We start from the raw sequence: 20,459 nt of genomic DNA on the forward strand, positions 1-20,459 counted from the left end.
GACCCCATTCAGTGATTCTGTGGCAGGCCTAGTTCTCTGCTGGACTAGAAAATTCCCCATCCCCCCTATGGAAGACTTCAGCAGAGCTAAGATACTATGCTTCGCCAACACTTCAGAGTTTTCAAAGTACCAAGGAAATCCCTGTCAGGCTTTCGTAAAGGTGGTGAAATCCAGTTACACGAATGCTCTGGAAACTGAAAGTGCAGTGACCTCCCTGCCACTATTTCTACTTGCACCTGGCTTGCTGGTTCTGCATATACCCAGGTGCTGTAGCAATACAGTCCTCCTGAACTCTGCCCCCTCAGCGCCACCCTCGCAAGGTCCCTATTTTTATGAGGCCGAGTGGAACACGTACCATCGAATTTCTGTTGTAAATAATGCATGTTTATCTTGCAGATAGACCAAGCTGAGGGTCCCTGGCAACTTCTGGCTGCCTGGAGCTTTTCCGCATTTGTCTCCCATTCCCCAGGGTCTCCTGTCTTTTATTAGGATGTAACATCAAATTCTAAATGGCACATTCAGAACATGGCTCTTTTGGCTACTTTACACATTAAGTGATACTGGAAAAACAAATTATCACAGTCCATCACACGTTAACCATACAGAAATGGAGACATTTACAATCAACGCCAAAAGAAAAGGTACTCTGACACTTGTTTAAAAAAAAATGTCCCCCTCAGACACAGACATAGGGGAGGGGAGTAGGGGGGAAGTGGGAGGAAGGGAGGAATGGGAGGATACAAGGGATGAGCTAACAACTGAGATGTAATATGAATAAATTAATTAAAAAATACAAAATCTCAAAATAAAATGGCAAGGAAGGGGCAGGAGAGCTGTCTCAATGGTTAAGAGCACTTGCTATTCTTCCAGAGAATCTGAGTTTGGTCTTCAACATCCACACCAAGCTGCTCACACTGTCTGCAACGACAGTTGCAGGGCAGCTAACAGGTCCAGCCTCCCTGGGCACCTGGGTTCTCAAATACCCACATAATGATACACACACCTACCCATAATTTAAAATTGTATTTTAATGGCAAGGAGGCTACTCAAGACAGGGGACATGTTGAGCTCTCAACTCCTAATAAAAAGGGGGAAAGAATGAGGGAGTGGTCAGAAAAATAAAAATAACCAAGAGAAGGCTCACTGATGGCTGCCAGGGACCGTGGAGCTTGATTCTATGGCTATACTGTACCCTATGGACTAAGAACAAGGCCTACTCTAGAAGAGGACACATGGCTCCTGTGCAGGAGTGAGGGGACAAGGCAGGCAGTAGCAGCAGATTGGGAGATCTGGTCCTGCGCTAAGGACATTCTGCATTTTCAGGGCTCTAGGTTAAATGTAATGAAATTCTACCAAGAAGTGTAGGATGAGTGAGAGTGTTTAATATACCTTAGAAATGCCAGTTCAGAAAAAGGAAGATGAAGTCGTGTGGGCAACACAGGGTTTCACTGCCACAGCACCTCTGTGAATGGGCTGCGTAGACATCTGCCGGGACAGGTTCCGCGCTCTCTCCTTCCTCCCCAGCTCTAAGTTCTAAAGAGCTAAACTCCTACTGCAGAGGCGGTGCAGTGACAGATAACCTGCTCCCACAGGACTTTCCAGCTCTAGGATGAGCATGTGACCTGAGTGTGGACAACAACTCAGAAACAGCTCAGAGTGTCCCTGGCAGCACAGGCAGTGGGTATCAGTGTCAGGTGGTAACCCTTGAGGTGTGTCCCCTAGCCTTCCTGGCCACCTGTCCTGTTCTGCTAACGTAGCTGTGTTTCAATTCCACGGCTTACAGATGAGGTCACTGGTATGGACTTCAAACAGTGAAAAAAGACAGAGGCAACTGAGATGGCTTCTGCCCTAACCTTACTCCCTGAGCTTAGCAGATCCCCTTTACACTTCAGTCTTCTCATAGTATTCACCATAGACAGTAAGGAAGTTCTGTGCCCCAGCACCGAGACCTTCCAAGACTGGCTTTCGGTATTTTCAGCCTCAGTTCTACGCCTGGTGCACCCCCCCCCCCCAGCCCCATGTACACCTGAGAATCATGAACTCAATCACATGGAGACACAGGGAAAATAGATATTTTTACCTTAAATTTTAAAATTACTGAACTATAAGATAAATTAAGAAGGCCTATCTGTGGTCTGACTGTAGCCAATGAACAGTCTGTGACTTCTATCTGCCTCTGCACCTTTAAAGACTGGCTCTAGGTCACCTATGCACCAAGTGAGCCAGAGTCCCTTATGAAAATGGCATTATATTAATAAGCATATATGTTCAATCATCTCCAGGTGACTATAGTAGCTGTCATACATCCTTGGATAGACACAACCATCACAGGCCCAGCTATAGAGTTCAAGAATGAGACCCAGGTGAACGGTGCTTAAGCAAAGAGCACTACAAAAATACCAAGGATCTCAAAAACGATGGGCCTTGACTGCAGTAGTGGACTCCGCCCACATGTCCTTGCAGCCATATTTACAGGTATACACGGCTACCTCTGAGATGTAGATAAGATTCAAGTTTTCTAGACAGGACAGTGAGCTAAAATTTCATAGGTTGGACTAGTAAGCAAATTGCTCCCACCCTTTTCTGTAGCTAGATTCTGGCTCTCTTCCTAATAGAGTTACAGAACAAAAATCAAGGAAAGCTGCTTTCCAACAGATTAAACAGCATGTGGGTAAACTTCTCAACTACTCAGTGTCATGACTTAAACAAGACAGTTGAGTTGAACTCAGCCCTTGGCTGGTATTCTTAGTGCTGGTATCCTCTGGGCCAGACAAAGAAAGGAACGGAACGGCTTTCCCACAGAAAGACGGTGTGTAGAGCAGCCTGCAGAGCAGCGCTCATTGGAGGACACAGGAGACCAGTGCAAACACCGACAGGGAGTAAGGACAGGCACCATCAGCCGGGAGACAGCAAAGATGGGTCGGAAAAGTCTACGCTGTGACTTGGGGATATTTTACTTCTCTGGAAGAGCAAGCTTAGACTCGGTCCTGATCATCAACCCCTTCGTCTGCTGAGACGCCTTCCTCTACCATTTCCCCAGGGGTTCCCTACAGAAGGTCTCTCCTGGTCACACACTCCTCATGTTCTCTCCTTTTGTCTTGTTTTGTTTCCTTACCACGGTTAGCAGGACCCAGTCCTTTCACGTCTTTACTTTCGGGCTGACCTGCTCCGTTTCTGCTGCCACAGCACTGGGCAGCTTATAGAGGGCCGGGGTTTAGCTGGGCTCAGTGTTCTGAAGTCCTAGGACATGGGGCCCCAGCATCTTGGTCAGTTTCTGGCTGGAGCATGTGGTGAGGGGTGTAGGTTGGCACATGTGGGAGAGAGAGACTGAACTACAACAGCTAACCAGCTCCCGGGGAGAAAGACATCAATCCACCGATAAGTGTGCTGCCTCATGGCTCAAACGCCTCCTCCAGGGCCTACCACCTCCTGCTCTGGGCCACTGAGGATCAGCGTTCAACATACCTTACTGTGGGCTCAAACCACGTTCAAATCAAGGCAGTGTGGTACTCTCGTATGGAACTGGTGAGAGAATACCAACCACAGAGGAACTGGCTCTCTAGAAGCCCCTCCGTCACTGGGAGGTACAGATGGGAGAACAAGCAGAACTCTAAAAGGCAGAAGTGCTCTGGGATAATACAAAAGCACCCAGGGGTTCTCGGCTCCTCTTGATCAATAATCTTCATACACCACATAGTACTCAGCTCTAATATCAACCTCTCAATGGGGCAAAAGTCCCAAAGCCTTTGCCTCAAAGCATACCTGTATCCAAGTGAACTCTGCCTCAGAGGCAGGAAACGCTTGGAATGTATTTTTCAATGTTTCTTAGTACTTCAGGATGCCACAAAATCTAAGAGCCCCACCCAAAAAGATGTGAGAAACTTCTGATCAAGCAGCTGGCATAAAGCAGTATTTCAACTAGGTATGACATTTGGATTTTTCCTACATCAAAAAGGACTTTCTGGGTTTTTAAACCCACGGACATTTGGGAAAACTTTGGTGGATTCCCTGAACTGTGGAATATCAGAGACTTCTCAATATTCTCTGGTCACAGACTTACCCAGTACACATTCATAAAAAAGACATTTTTGAGTGTGCCCTTGTGTATCCTTATAACACTGCCTTACACATCCGCTCCGTTAAGTGTGAAATAAAAATGTAATGCTAAAGGAGAAAAGAGTAGACACCAAAGTACATGTCTGTAATCTCAGCTACCTGGGAGGCTAGAGCAGGAGGATTACACATTCAAGGGCAGCCTAGGACCTAATAGCAAGGGCCTGAATCAAAATAAAATTAGATGCAGGTCAGCGGTAGAGTACTTGCCTAGTAATATGTGGGAACCTAGGTTCAATCCCTAGTACAGGAGTCTTTTAAAGAAATGAGGAAAGGCAAGATTCAGAGGGTACAGGAGAGACAGTATTGTTATGTTTCTCTGTCTGCCCACCAGCCCCAAACATGCACACTTTCTGAAGCGGGTCCTCCATGACCAGAAACGGTGCCTAGGGGAGAGTCTTCGTGGGTCAGTATTATCCCCACTACAGGAACTAGCACTGAGCCTTGCCAGCAGCGGGAACCACTTGGATGGTGAATGGATAGGTGGACAAAGGAGTAACAAACACAGCAGAATTACCTGTGACAATGCAAAGTGTTTAGCAGCTCTGCTCATACTGAAACAGTATTTCTTTCCCACAGGGTTAAGTCCACTCCTTGATAAAGACCCAGTTCCAGGTCAAATATGCTTCTGGGGCTTCTGATACAAAGATCACTAAACCAGAAGTTGGCGACTGGGAACAAGTTTGTCTCCCCCTCCCCCAGGGGACATGGCAAGGTCTGGAGATGTGGGGTTGTCCCAGAGAAGGGGAAGATGCAAATGGCAACTAGGTAGGGGCCTGCAAAGCCTTCTAGCTCCCTGTGATGCTGCAAACAAGTATCAGCCCAAATGTCAACTGGGCAGCCACTGAGGAGCCCTTCTCTAAGCTGGGGCATCGATCTCCTTTGAATGGCGACCCTTTCTTCACTCCGTTATCTTCTCACAGTCATTCTAAAGCAGAAGCCAGCCATATCCAGGGCCAGTTCATCACTACACTGAGCAGTGGACAAATGCAAGAACACTAATCACATAGCTCATGTACCACTTTACAGTTTGTAAATAATGTCACCTAAAGCCCTCCTTTGCGTCTCCCAAGAATCTGAGTAGTAACTGGGAGAGGCATTGTTCTACCCATCTTAGAGAAAATGGACACTGGACTATGCTAACCATTGAAGGCCTTTGAGTTGTAAGTACCTATGAATCCTGAGAGCAAAAATCCAGCTTTTTTCTTTTTTTAATCTTTGCTCTCTTAGCATCAGAGGGACTCTCATGAAAAATATCCACTGAAGTGATAGCAGGCTTCCCTCTAAGTGCCAGGACAACGTCCTTGCCTGCCAGGAGAGGCACAAAGGAGGAAGAGGCCACCGGAGCAACCAGATGATGAGCTAAACAATACTGGAAGCTGCTTACTGGAGGACAAGATGTCAGAGCCGGACGGTCCTCATTTCCTGCCTCACAACGGCTAAACTTCCACCACCTGCCATTATCTTGGGCTGATCAAGCTAAAGGCACGCACAGGAGAAGCATGTGGGGACAGTTCTCTGTGACATCATGCTTAATAAAGAGAGCAGTTATGAAGGGTGGTGTTTTTAATGAGGTATGGCAGTATTTAAGACTAGTAAGATAACAGTGAGGACAGGGGGTCTACATATAGTTTCTCCCTCTAAAATGTGCTGCTCCAAACTCTTGAGAAAATGTTGCATCAACCAGCCTTCAGAGACACCACAGAGAAAGGACATTTACATACAACTGTGTACTTACTTAGTCCCAGTGTTATCAGAAACACTTACTAGGCTGGTCCCTTAGTCATATCATGAGGCCCTCTGCTCTGACCAACTGGCTCTGAGTTCAGGCTCTGCCACTCACCAGCTGGGTAGTTTGATCAGTTCCTTGTGTGTACATATATGTGTATTTGTGTACATGCACACATATCTATATGTGTATGGGGGGGGCAGAAGTGGCTAAATTTAACTTAAGCCATAATTACTCTGTACCTATTTTTTTGAGACATGGTCTGACTGACCAGCAAGCCCTAGAGATCCTCCTGTCTCCACCTCCCTGGAGCTGGGATTCTAAGCACATGCTACCCTGCCTGGCTTTTAGTACCATGCTGAGGATCGAACTTGAATCCTTGTGCATGTGTAGTAAGCACTTTACCAACCAAGTCATCTCTCCTGCCCCTGGATCCTTAAGCTGGTGAAAAACAGGCACGGAATGAGCTTCACTGCTTCTCCAGGTTGGCGAGGAACAAGCAAGTTACTCTTATACAACAAAGAACCGCTGAAAGGCCCAGGCACCACTAACTAGCCAGCTTGGAACATTTACTTGGGACTTATACAAAAAAAATAATTTAAAGAGACAGTTGTGGTTGCCTGCCTTGAACTTCTCCTTTATCCATGTCAATCATGAAGGAAGAGAGTGACTTTTTTTTTTTTTACAATGAGTCTTAATCCGTGCTGGTCTTCTCCAGTTGGCTTTAGAGATTTTAGAAGTCACGTGAGACAAATGGCAGCCTTGGCCAAAGGAAAGAAACCTCTCACCCTCTAATCCTTGGGAACTGGAACTCAAACCAATTACCAACACTTGCGTCAGGACGTAGCTGTCTTACCTACGTTCTCCAAATCTCCATTTCCCAATCTGCGTAAAGAGGAAACTAGCTTCCTTCCGACATGTAAAGTACAGCTACATGAGATGAGGCTCAGAAAACAAAAGACCCAACTGCTTGCTGTCTGTTGCTATTTCATCTTTACCTGAACGGAAAGCACAGGGCATTTCCCTTTCATCCTCGGAACAACACAGGAAACTGGGACAAAGACCTACCACGAGGATAAAAAGATAAAAACTGCTGGTCTCTCAAAGAGTCAGGGTGGGATTTACACTGTTAGTCCATTATAACTCTTTGCCAAAAAAAAGCTGATCTGTATGTGATGAGAAATTTTACTCCATGGACCTCAGATAAACACCCTCCAATTGACACTCTTAAATTCTAAGGCATCACACATTTTACCTATATTCTTAGAATCACATTCTCTGCCATTCACACCGTCTCCTGATTCTGTTAATAAATTGCTCTTTATTTTCTTTTCCCAGCTAGGGAGAAAAAGGAAACTCTGCTTCAAGGTAGACAGCAATGCATGGAAGAGCACTGGTTAAGCTCTTAAGTTACCAACATCCAGCAATGTACTCCACCTCTGCCTTGCCTTGTAATTTGGGTAATTGCCTCTGATCTCAGATTAAGCATGTTGACTCTTGCAGGGATCTCTTACTGGACTGAAGGTCCCATGTAGGTTGATACCTACCTTCCCCCACACTCCGGAAATTATCTTCAGAACCTTTAGCCCTCCACCTGGTGAGCTACCTGACCCCTAACTCTCCCACACACAGGAGGAGAGATGCGGTAATCTGTGCTGGACAGTAGTCGTTGGCCAGTGGTTCCTGAGCATTTAAAACGTAGCAAGTACTTAATGAGAATTTAAGACTCTGCAGAAAAAAAGTATTACACGAACAATTTTCTCTTACTGGTTACATGTTGAAATGTTTTAAACATATTCAGCTTAATAATATTATTTAAATGATCATCATCTGTTCTAACTTTTCAAAGCAATTTCACTAGAAAAATTTAAATGACGTATCTGGTTCATGTGGGCAAGGAACTGTAAAGCCAGTATGCACTGAACCACTGGAGTCTCCAAATCTCTCTGTATATATAGTTTTCCATGTCTACACTAAAAGCTGTCTGTACAAGACAGTTGTAATAAAAGTCAAGAAATCTATTACTATAAAAGGTAAGTGGAGATGAATAATACCCCTTTTGCTGAGAAATGTAAAATTAATATCCCTTAGGCAATCCTTTGTATAACTAAAATTATTATTTCAATTATAATATAAAATACAAGAAACCAAATGCAGAAAGAAAACAGTAAACGACAGGACAAACTAGAAACAACAAAGGAAAGCTGAGGCACACCCGTACTCAACGGGAAGGCAAACAGAGCCCCCGAGCCCCAGATGGACATCTCCACTGGTCTAATTTGAAAAGCAGAAGGCTCACACGGCTGACCCAACCCTGGGCTCATGGGATCATAATACAAGCATATATCCAAGAGACGGAGTTTGCTTCAAATTTGATCAATAACAAGGGGGGGGGGGAGATTAAGTGAATTAAACCTAAGTCAGCAACACACAAAAGCACGGAAACTGAGGGATTCCACCAAGGACACGTTCCCTTTCCGGTATGGCAGGTCCTCGCCTCGACAGTGATTCCCATGGACATAACTAAGCCACTGCGGAGCTCCTCACCAGCAAGGCAGGGACAAATGTTAAAGGGCGAAGCAAAGAGGTAAGAGGGATGCAGGGAGAAAGCAAAACACACTATTAGATCCCATAAACAGGACAGCTAAGGTATGTGGAGACTAGATGGGGGTTGGGGGAGAACATAATGCCAGAAGCTAACCAAATGCAGGACTATTTTAAATGCTTGTACGGAAGTATTTGCCGTAGTCCCCGGCATCTAAAAGCATAATCTTGAGGCTGACACAAATAGACCCCAGAGGACTGTCGCCGCCAGACCGTCCTCAGCATAGGGGGATGAGGAACCTGGCCCAGAGGATTTTGGCTACAACAGGGGCAAGGACAGACTTTCTAAAAGGCCTAGGGGGCCCAACAGCCAGCCAACAGGTTGCCCTACGAAAGCCCCACAACCTAGGGTCAACCAGCTCCAGACGACCTAAAAGCCAGGTCAGTTCTAGGGTTTCCGTGAACTTCCCCACCAGAGCGGCTTATCTGTGCATGCGCACCCAAATCTGGGGAAAAGAGGAAATTACAGAAGCCGCCCATCTGGCCCGGTTCACCAATGCTGTGGGTGGCAGGCGTCAAGGGGCCCGATCTAAGGAGAGGGGGGGACAGACCACATCCAGTACGCGTCCCAGCTCTCAAAGGGCAAGCTGTGCGGGCTGGGCCCGGTGGCGGAAGCCGCAGAAGGAGGGGGGCGGCCGGGCCCGGACGTTACCTGGCTCATCCCACTCCCCATGGCCACGCCGCGATCGCCGCTCTGCGCTCGCGGGAGGAGACCGCGCGCGTTCGGACGGGCGGGTGGGGCGGCGGGAGGCGGCGCCAGGGCGGCGCTCGCTGCGCGTTCCGCCGGGGACGAGGCATGGCTGCCCGGCTCTGTGCACGTCGGGGAGAGCGGCCCTCGCCCCCGCGGCGGGACGCCCACCGCGCACGCGCACCGCGGAGCCTGAGCTCGCGCACGCGCGCCGCGGGGTAGGGGGCGGTCGCTGCGGTAGGGGGTCCCCAAGTCCCCAAAGGCGTTTTCCCCTGGGGCTCCCTGGTGCCAATTACCGGCAGTGTCTCAGGCTTTGACTCCCTGGGTGAATCAGGTGCTAAATGGAGTCTGGGCTCGGGGCTCCCCTGTCTGGGTTTTCTGAGCCAAGTTTTAGGCGGGGGATTCCTGCGGCCTTGCCTCACCCGACCCAGACCAAGAAGGCGCACGCTCTCGGAAAGGTGGGCTAGGTGACTCACCTCTGCAGAGACGTGACCTCAGTTTAGGAGAGGAAGGCAGCTGGCGCCTCTAAATAATCGAGGGTCTTCTTCAAGGGGGTGTGTTAGGATGACAGCTGCCAGAAAGGCCCCCACCCCATATACCTGCATTGCGGTTTTGCATAGGGTAGGTTGCATACTAGCTCACACACACACACACACACACACACACACACAAAGAGACGGGGGGGGGGGGGGGGAGTCTCCTCCAGCTAGAGCAGTAGTTCTCAACCTGGGGGGTCGAACCACCCTGTCACAGGGGTCACTTAAGGTCATCAGAAAACAGATGTTAACATTACTATTATAACAACAAAATTACAGTTATAAAGTAGCGAGAAAAATAATCTTATGGTGTGTGGGGGGGGGGGGGTCACCACAGTATGAAGAACTGTTTTAAAGGGTGGCAGCATTAGGACGGTTGAGAGCCACTGAGCTAGAGGTTTCCATTTTGTATTTTTGACAATGCCCTGCCCACAGCAGATACTCGGAAAGTACTTCTTGAATGAAGATACACCACGCTTCAAGCTGATATGACAGGCCTAATTCTGCTGGCCTCAGATCGTCTGTGGCTTCTTGCTCTTGGAATCAGCCCCAGAGGCTGTCCTGCTCTTTTTAGATGTCCTAGGAACAATCTTGCCCAGGGTCCTGTGCTGACATTTCAACCCAGTTCTTTGCGTTGCTTGTTTGAGGTCTCAAAACCAAGCTCATCTCCCCATGGAGTCTTCTCTCCACCAAATCACCCCGTTTCTAAGGGATACTCCAGGTAGCTGTAACATTACTGCATCATATACTCTCTCATAGCACTTAGGATCAGAAATCATACTTAATTGCTCAATATTGACCCATCTCATGAGCTAGAAAGGCCTCCTGGAAAAGGCCTTTCTGTCTTAGTCACTATGTAGCCATATGACCCAGGCCAACAATTAACACAAAATAGACTAAAAGTTTGCCAAATAAGTTAATGGACTCTTGGCTGAGAAGCCAGTGGAGAGGTTCTAAAAACAAACAGAAAAAAGGAAATGCTGTTGAGGTGGCCTAGCTGGTAAAAGCACTTGCTGTCAAGCCAGATAACCCGAGATCAATTCCTGGAAACCACATTGTGGAAAGAGAGAACCAAGTCCTGTTAAGTTATTCTCTGACCACACCTGTGAGTATACACACACACACACACACACACACACACACACACACACACATGCGCGCGCATAAATAAATAGTAAACAAGCAAATATAAAAAAAAATTTTAAAGGAATTTAGAATTTTAAATAGTGCTAAAAAATTTTGGGAAGAGCCTGTTGACTCTTTCTCCTTGTATACTCTGGTCCTGGGCAATAAAAGGCACGCCCTCCCTCAGTGTGCATGTGCGTTTTTCCCCTGGCCTGCTGCTGCTCCTTGTCACAGGACGGTTCTCCTCTGTCGCCCTCATGTCTCATCCTCTTCCCTCCACAGCATGCTGTCATTATGCTGCTCAGGCACGCAGATACTCTACCAGGGGAAATCCCGTGATCAGCTTCCATCCCCAACTCTTAGAAAGATCCTGGGCAAAAAAAAAATTATTCATTTTCTCAGCATTTTCAGCTTTAAAATGGGTTGTCTAGTCTATGAGTTTATCAAGGCAACCAGCTTCATTCTCCTTAGGTCCCTGTTTCCAGCAGAAAGATGAACTGCCCAAAGCACAATTAGTTCATAAGTTGTTACACACCTACAAATGAAAAAACGCAAACTGTGTTTTTTTCTTCTTCCATCTATTTGTTGTTGTTATTACTATCACTATTATTATTATTATTATTATTATTATTATTATTATTATTATTATTATTACTATAGCTTAGATCATGAGCAAACACTTCCTCATTTCTGTCTCTTGACATATTTAGCACTCTTGCCTACATTTATTCCTTGGCCCTTTCTAGAATACTTACATGCCCAAAACTCATCTCAAATCCTCCAATCTCATTTTAGAGAAAAGGAGGAAAAAATTCAAGAGTCTTGTTGTGTGTTTATTTATTACTTATTTATTTGTTGTGAGAGTTCCCTAACACAAGTTTTTGTCTCTTCTCATCCCTTACCTTCATCCTACAACTAAAACCCACTTCCCTCCACCATAACATGATTATTATTTGGCCTTAAATTCTTGCAGTTCTATAAGTTTTTCTCTCTGTAGCTTCTGATTACAGAAAGGAGGGAAGATCTAAGCAAAACTAGTGTGCTTCATATTCAGTGTAGAACGTGCTTGTTACTTGTATTTTCGCTCATTCATAAATGTTTTGAAGGCCAGAAGCCAAAGAGGATTCCATTCATAACCTTCCTTTCCACCATTTTCCCCACCCTCTGCATTGCCAACCTCACAGATGAGTAAAATATTCATGGCACAATAAATGTCTTGTGGTCAGCCCATACTTAGACGTGGGTAGTGAGAATTTTTTGTCTGCTGGGTGTGGTGGCGCATGCCTTTAATCCACGCACTCAGGAGGCAGAGGCAGGTGGATCGCTGTGAGTTCAAGGCCAGCCTGGTCTATAAAGAGAGTCCAGGACAGCCAAGTCTGCACAGAGAAACACTGTCTCCTGGGGAAAAAAGGAAAAAAAAAAAAAAAGAAAGGAAGGAAGGAAGGAAGAAAGAAAGAAAGAAAGAAAGAGAATTATTTGTGTCTATTTAGTGAGCAATCATTTCAACTTTAAAGTCATGGCATACAAAAAGACCACAAGCAGAGGTTCAGGAGAGCCAGTCAGATCATTAGGTGTGCTAATGATAATTTAAAGAATTCAGAGAGAAACCTCTGCCCTAATGAGTCGTCATGTAATATACCTTGGCCAAAGCATGGCTGAAAGGAAAGGAAATCCAGGCACTAGTAGAGTGTAGGAAGAAAAAACAAGGCAGAACCTAGACTTCGGAAGTAGAAGCCCAGATTGTTTTCTCTGTTTCTGCAGCTCTGTCCAGAGGCTCAGATGACTCCTCAAGGCCTCTGAGGTTACATGACAGCCTGGCCACGGGGTTGGCCCATGTGGAGGATGACCTCATCCAGCCTGACCTCAGTCAGCCTTCTGAATGTCCTTTCCTTCTTTCTGGCAAGAGGCTTAAAGGTCAGATCTCAGAGCTTCAGTACCAGCAGTGTGCTTTAGAGGAGAGAGGCAAGAAGACTGGTTCCCAGGTGGACAGGCAGAGCAGCAAGAGGGGCTTGGGATCTAGGGAGATGCTGCCAGGCTTTTATTATCTGAGAGAGTCTGTTGACCTGTAAAGTCCAGGAATATTGGCGAGACCTAGGTAGAATGGCATTGTGAGAAGGTTACACATCAATATCATGCAAAGACAGAATACTAGTTCCTAAGAGTGGGTGGCAAAGGATGCTTTTCTTTTTCACACTCAAGTCATAGACTTTAAGTTAAGTTATTGCCAGCACAACCAGCGCTTGCCGAAAGGCCAGTTGTTTGTTGTTTGGTTATTTGCTTGTTTTGGTGTTGAGGACTGAAGCCAGAGTTACACTGCCATCCCCAAGCAAAGTTGTTGGATGTGGCATCCAGCATATAAAATTGTTCCTAATCTGAGAAAGTGTCCGTGTTAGATAAGGAGAGAAACATGGCCAGAATGTTGTTAAGTTTTTGTCTTAGGTACTTTTCTTTTGATGTGGTAAGACACTATGACTAATGCAACTTATAAAACAAAGTGTTTAATTTGGGGCCCATCGGTCAGAAGGTTAGAATCTGGGACCATCATGACCAGCTGGAAGCAGCAAGCAAAAGGACGTGACATGAAAACAGCAGCTAAGAGCTTATGGATTTTCCCTGGTATAACATTTTTTATAAATTATTTGGGAATGTCATACAATGCACCTTGATCACACTCATTTCCCATTCCTCCCAAGTCCACCCTTGTGCCACCTAGCTGCAAAAAAAGGAAAACTACACCAAGTCCAATTTGTGTTGACCATACACTCATATGGATGCCCATATACCCACCGGCATGGTGAAACTCCCACTGGCCAGCCCTTTCAAGAAAACCAAGTTCTTCTGCCACAAACCCTCATGGAAACCATCAACAGTGAAGAACTACACTTCAGCTTCTTCATCAAAGTTTTTTAAGGGCTTTCATCTTGATACGCAAGTCAAGGCAGAGCAGGCGACTGTTTGGAAGGGTATGGGATTTTAAAACCGCAAAGCCCACCCTCAGTGACACTCCTCCTTTAACAAGGCCACACCTCCTAAACAGTTCTACCAACTGGGGACCAAGTATTCAAACACATGAGCCCGTGGAGGCCATTTGAGTTCAAACCTCCACACCTGGGGAAGTTTATATGTTAGATAAGAAAGATGTTAAGTTGTCCCAGGCATGAGTTGCACAAATCATTCATGCGTTTATACACCGGACACTGTCAACTCTAAAGCTACTTGTCTTCCTGTCTTCCTCCTTCCCCTCCCCATCTTCTCTTTCTTCCTCTTCCTTTTTACCTTCTCTTTATTGGAGGCACGGTCTTGATGTGTAGCCCCAAGCTAACCTGGGCATTTCTCTATAGCCAAGACTATCCTCAAATTCAAATTTTTCCTGCCTCTGTCCCCAAGTGCTAGGAGGATGTGTGTGCATTGCTACACACAACTCTGTCTTTTTTTTTCTCCCTAAAGCAATATCATTTGTATGTGTCATGGCTCTATTATCTGGGAGTGACCAAACTCCTATTGGCTTCCATTTTTAAAAAACAGATACAATGGGACTCTGATGGAGAAAAGGGGAGGGGTGGTAAGAAGGGGGAGGGCAGGGAAAGGAGGTAGAAAGGTAGGGAACAGAAAAGAGGAAGGAGAAGGATTGGGAGGAGAGCACTAATGTTCTGCATTGCTGGGCTCCACTCCGTGAGCACTGCTGATTTGTCAGCTCTCAGAGGTTTTGGGGTTCCACTCCTTGATATTCTAGTGTCTGATCTTTGGGTAAGAAACTTTGCCTGGCTTAGTCATTTCCGTCTTGGGTATTGTTTGTGGTTATTTTCCCTGCGTGGCATGGTTTGACCCAAGTGCTTCTCTATGCCGGCCAAGAAAGGTCCTGTAACAATCAATTTGTTCCTTTAACATGTTAAATGTTTAAATAAAGCCTTCTTATGGTTGGTAAGTCTATGCCCAAGAAGCTAACAAAATCTGCACCACTAACGTCTTCTCGGATATTAGTGTGGAATACTTGACTTTATCTTGGTATTTGACAGAACAGGACTGACCTAAGATCCAACTTGACCCTTGTTCCACTACCCAACCGCCCCTCTGCCACTGCTCCAGCTCACTTGAGCTTAAGACACACCCAGGAGGCCTACCAAGTCTGCCTCTCTTCAGTATCTAGCCACAGCCTCTAGATCTCCATCAAATCCTGTTCAAACTGACCACGGAAGCTGCGAAGTTGGGGGTGGGGAGAGGTGAGTGGGATCTCCCCTAAGTGTTCCTGGTTAGAGGACTCCATCCATTGGCATTTCCTGCACCTGCACTGGCAGCCATACACCCCGCCCCCCACCCCCCACCCCCCCTCCACCCCCCGCTCCCGAGACTCACTTCTGCTTCTTCAAATGTCTAAAGGGGCCAGAAGCTAGCCTGAAAGTGCAGACAGCCGCGGGGCACCTCGGCTCAGAGCGATTCTGTGCACGGCAAGCTGTTTTAGCCATCTTGTAAGTGTCTACTGGATGTAGTTTTGGAGCGCCTCCCAAAAGAAGGGCTTGAGCTTTGTTTTGTTTATTTAAAAAATTATTTATTCTATGTGAAACCCAAATTCATTTGGAAGTGAAGGCACAAAGATGGGGCCTGGAGAGAGGAGGGGCTTTCCTGCGAGAATGGAATGTCCCAAGAGAAATTTCACTCACCGTGACGGGGAAGTCCATTTAGCATGAAGTGACACTGTCCACACTGAGCATTCTATGTCGGGTTTTACCTTTGTTAATAGTTATGATTGTTTTAATTAGTCAGTCATCGTCAAAGGCTTAGAAGTTTGAGAAACTCATCACACAGTAGACATACCTCAGGTTGGTGGTGGACTAACGATCCGTTATCCGCTATGCTACATTTGCGGGGTGGGGGTGGGGGTGGTTTTTGTTTTCACAGAGCAATTCGTACCTACAAGGCTGGGGCCCAAAAGACACGTTCTCACCCAGTGTAACCACCCAGCACCAGTAACTCATGTTTCCTTGAAAAGGACCTCCCACCACTACAGTACTAGTTGCCCTGGGTTTTTCATATCTTTGTCACACCTCCATAACCTTTCTCCATATATCAACTAGCATAAGAGAAGCTGTTGCACAGAGAACCAAGCGAGACCCGAGGTATATCTGAGTCACATGGGCTTAGAACTGATTTTTCTTCAGCCTCCGTGAGGACCTGAGAGGACTATGGAAAAGAGTGCCCTATTTGCCTTGCGTTTCGTGTGTCACTGAACAGACTGGAGAATTTCTATTTGGATTAGTAATAGCCTCCTCTAGTTCACTCAAAAATACAAGGGAACATTTCTCTTGTAGGTTACTTAAAGGGTCTCTAATGATGATTTTTCTCAAATGGAGATCCGTTCTGTCTACAAGGTGATGTGAGGTCTCTATCTCTTCAGACACAAAGCCTGGAACTTTGAAGTAGTGGCTCCCCATCCTGCTGTCCAAGGGGTCAAAGGGCAGCCCAAAGGGGGAAGCAATGCAGGCAGAGTGGATGGCAAAAAGATGGCCTGGTACCCAACTCAGGTGCATCACAGTGCTTGTACAGATCAGCACATGTGAAATGAACTCTTGCTGTTTTGCAGTGTTTATAACGACTGAGAGAACAGCCGCAGGCCCTTGGCTTGGCTGGCATTTTCCTCATACCATGGCAGGCAGCTGCTTCTTGCTACAAGAGGAAGTTTAATTTCCTCTTGATTGATAGCAACTCTAGCACACAAGGGTCAGTAGAGGTGTTGATTTCAGTGTCTGCACTTGTGTGTTTGAGCACCATAGGGCAACAGAAATAAAATGTCTAATGAAGTAGTAGGCAGACCCAACACTTTAAAGAGGGCACCCACCTGCTATCTCATTAGTTATTAAATGTACTCACCACTCTTTTCCTATTTCTTTAAAGATAACATAATATCCATATTACACATGGACATTTATGTATATATAAATGTGTTTTTATTGCAAGCTTGACCTCTATTCTTTTAAGTTAGTAACATTTCCTAGTTCTCTGATGTTTGGTTATCAGCTATAAAGAATAGATAACCTGGCTCTTTCATTTGGTATAAGATGTCTGTCACATGACGTGAGTGACATGTTCTGGTTTGGCAAACATTTTCCGATGTTCCACCTGAAAAGCCAATGTCCCAGGAACCTCTTTGGTCCTGAGCAGCACAGGATACTTTATATCTATGGTGTGTTTCTGTGAAATGGAGATTCTCTTTGAATGAGAACAAAACTAAATTACCATTTCAGCAGCTGCCTTTTCATTTACATAAAAATCTCACCTGTAGCCAGGCAGTGGTGGTGCATGCTTTTAATCCCAGCACTCTGGAGGCAGAGGCAGGTGGATCCCTGTGAGTTCGAGACCAGCCTGGTCCACAATGTGAGTCCAGGAAAAAAAAAATCTCACCTGTAAAATGTGGAAAGAGAACGACTGCTTGCAATTACTACATGGCACAGGCAATGTGCCTAGAAACTCCTTCTGCTTTCTGGAAAGGAAATACTGGCTGGTTTAGAAAAGTCAGTATCTGTTGCTTGAGAGAAATGTATTTTGATCTTTCTCAAAGTAAGCCAATATTCATGCCTGATTCCATTGAGTGTTTTCTCTAGGAGCCATCACTGGATCAGCTTGAGAAAGCCCAAGAGCCTGATTGTCTAAAAGTGCTTGAAAAGGAGATTGACAGTCTCCTACAGAGTGCCACAGTGTGGTGGGCTAGCACATAAATGCCCCCAATTAATCACCTTTCTCTGAAACCCCTTTACTGTCTGCTGCCCACACATCACCACTGACTTGGTGTCAGAAGCCCCTGGCACGGTGCCCATCTCAAGCACTGAGGAGCTTTTATACTCATTCATTCAACTAATATTTACCAAGAACCTGTTCCTAGGGTTTGTACACATCCACTGCTAAGTCTACTGGAAAGGACACGTACACAATTAATTCCTATTAAGTCTGATAAGCCTTGAGTTTGCCAAACTTTAGAGCTGTCTCCAAGGGCCCTGCTTTTATTTTCTATGCAGTAAAATTTCAAACATACTCTCACATATGCGTTTCGAGATCAACAATGTTGGTGACTTAGGGTTAGAAACGTAAGATTGATTTATCCTCCAGCTGGAGATCTTGATCCACAAATGGCCTTTTCCAAACAGGACTATAGCAAAGGGAGTGAGGTAGGCATCGTATGCCTGGAAGGATAAGGGAAGGAGGGAGGGAGAGAAGGAGGGAGGGAGGGAGAGAAGGAGGGAGGGAGGGAGGGAGGGAGGGAAAAACCTTTTGACTTTAGAGCAGTCACAGATGTAGACAGTAAAGGCAGTTTATACAGGTGCAAATTGATAGTGCTTGACCTTTTGAAGAGAAACCCCCCTTTTTTTTCTTTTTGGTTTTTTGAGACAGGATTTCTCTGTGTAGTTTTGGCTGTCCTGGACAAATTGTAGACCAAGCTGACCTCGAACTCACAGAGATCCTTATGCCTCACCTTTTATCCTACACTTGGGAAGGTAAACCTAGCTTTTGGGAACTAATTAGGACTAATGAGCTAAATCATCAAATCCACCTTTGCAGACATTAACAGAAATCAAATTGTAGAGAAGGTCTCTAGAGATCACCACATTCTAAGCTAAACCAGTTGGCTATTGATGTATCAAGTGGCTTTTTTTTTCAAGACCACACAAAGTAAGGAGAATCAGAAAACGGTTGTTCTCCCAGGTTCTCACTCCATCACCAGATCCTCCTCAGAAATTTTCCCACTTCCAGTTTTATAGCAGCTAAAGGGCCAGAGTCTGGCATACTGTGGCATCCTTGAGTTCTAAACTCAGCTTCTGTAGTTCTGTCAGTGAAGGCAACAGTGCCAGGCTAGCACTAAGAGGAGCGCCTTAGTCAGGGAGGAATTTGTACCACAGATATTGATTACCTACATAGAGCAGACACAACTTGACTTAAAGATACAGAGGTAAACATCATGCTTTCTACTTCTAATGAATCATTAGCCCCACAGAGAAAATCAAGAAGTCATTTGTACCACTAAGTGTTGGAGTACAGCAGGAAAGGCATGCTATGGCATCTGGGCAGGAAACTGAACCCACCCAAAGAGGCTACAGAATGTTAGAGAGGATTTACTTAAGTGACTGGTGGGCCAGGCTTGATGGAATCTAAGCATTCAAAGGCTCCAGTGACTGGAGGCCCTGAGCAGTAGTTGCCAATTATTCAAGTCCTTAGGGAAAAGAGAAAGAATGGATGGGTGGAAGCCCAGGAGGAGCTGGAGTTACAGAATTTTATGACTGAGCTGATGTATGCCTTTGACTTCATGTGTTGAAATTTTAAACCAGTATCTCAGAATTTGCTCACGTTTGAGATTGAATTCAGAGTTAAAGCTTTCATTAAGGCAAAACAAGGTCTTTGGGTAGGACTTGATACAACATGGCACTTTCCTCCCTGCGTCTTCAAGGTCTCATAGTGGTGTGCTCTAAAGTACCAAATCCTTTATCATTACTATCTTAGTTCCTAAGAATCTCAGAGGGTTGGTGTCACTACTACTAACGATTAGGAAAATTAAGATCTAGGAAGCCAAGCAAATGACCAAAGCATCATTCACACACAGGCCTGTCTGCCACCAGTCAAGGTTGTGTCCCATGAGTGCACACTCAGGAAATAGGTAAGGAAGCCTGTGAAAAGGGCAGTTCCAAAGAAGAGTGACATCTCTACCAAGGCTTGCTAGCGGGAAATGCTCTGTGCCTTTGGGCCTAAGTATGGAGTGCCAAGTGTGGAGACAGAAGAGAATGGCAGGGAGGCCTGGACATGTCCTCAGTAATCCCAAATTCAATTCCAGAAACCTTGCAAAGACGTTGAATCTAGGATGAACACCTTGAGACCAGGGTAGGACACTGTTTCTGAAAGGAGAATAACCAGTACAGAAAGCCACATGAAAAGTCATGAGGGCTGTCAGTCAAGATGAGCAGCTGGGATCAGGGCAAAACCGGGGCTGAGGAAGATAAGGCAGGAGACTCACTAGATACAAAGAGTAACAGGAAATACGAAATGAGAGTGAGAAGCAGCCAATGGTGACTATGGCTTTCTATCTTGGAGAAACTGCATGGATAGCGGCCCCATGCCCAAAGACAGAAAACCATGTTCTATTGAAAAAAATGATGAATGCCTTTGAGTTAGCTCTAATTGGAAAATGTAGACATGTTACATGGAACAAACAAACAAACGAACAACAACAGCAAAACCAACAACAGCAAATTCAATGGCAACTTCTTTTGTTCACTAGCTGATAGTAAGATCACTATATTTTGAATGCTCTCCCCCCCCCTCCAAGTGAGTATTTCTCCCTTGGGTATGAGCACTGAGAACATACCACCATGGCTAGCTGACAGTATATTGTTTTGCCCATTATTAAATGCACGGTTAACATTCTAAACTTGCGTGCAGTACTGATATAAGTGTTGGGAAATAAGCAGGTAAGAGAGCAAGAGGTGAATACGATGGTCACGGTGGAGGAGGCAATAATGGCCTTCCCAACAGTAATGCAGGGGGCAGAGAGGATGGATGACACCAGGATGGGCTTATAGCATCTTAACTTTGAACATCTTATGGTCCATCTCCATTTGGTCTTGTTATCCTAACTGTAGCCTCTAGATAGTCCTGGGAGACACAGTCTATTTGAGAGATGGCTCCT

General features: G+C 45.7%; 1 protein-coding gene across 3 annotated transcripts in view; it reads right to left on the bottom strand.

Moving 5' to 3' along the window:
- The window catches only part of DUSP22 (dual specificity phosphatase 22), a 61,116-nt gene extending 51,847 nt beyond the window's left edge, over positions 1 to 9,269 (bottom strand). For 2 of the 3 annotated variants that reach the window (XM_084796104.1, XM_084796102.1), the window contains exon 1: positions 9,099 to 9,269. In XM_084796104.1, the coding sequence (XP_084652230.1) occupies positions 9,099 to 9,119 (21 nt within the window). In that variant the 5' untranslated portion in view covers positions 9,120 to 9,269. Of the gene's footprint in view, positions 1 to 355; positions 451 to 9,098 lie in introns of those variants that run through there. The other variant, XM_084796103.1, reaches the window with a different exon arrangement.
- Between the last annotated feature and the right edge of the window lie 11,190 nt (positions 9,270 to 20,459).

Source organism: Acomys minous (assembly GCF_964271855.1).
Source record: "Acomys minous genome assembly, chromosome: 9".
Taxonomy (NCBI): domain Eukaryota; kingdom Metazoa; phylum Chordata; class Mammalia; order Rodentia; family Muridae; genus Acomys; species Acomys minous.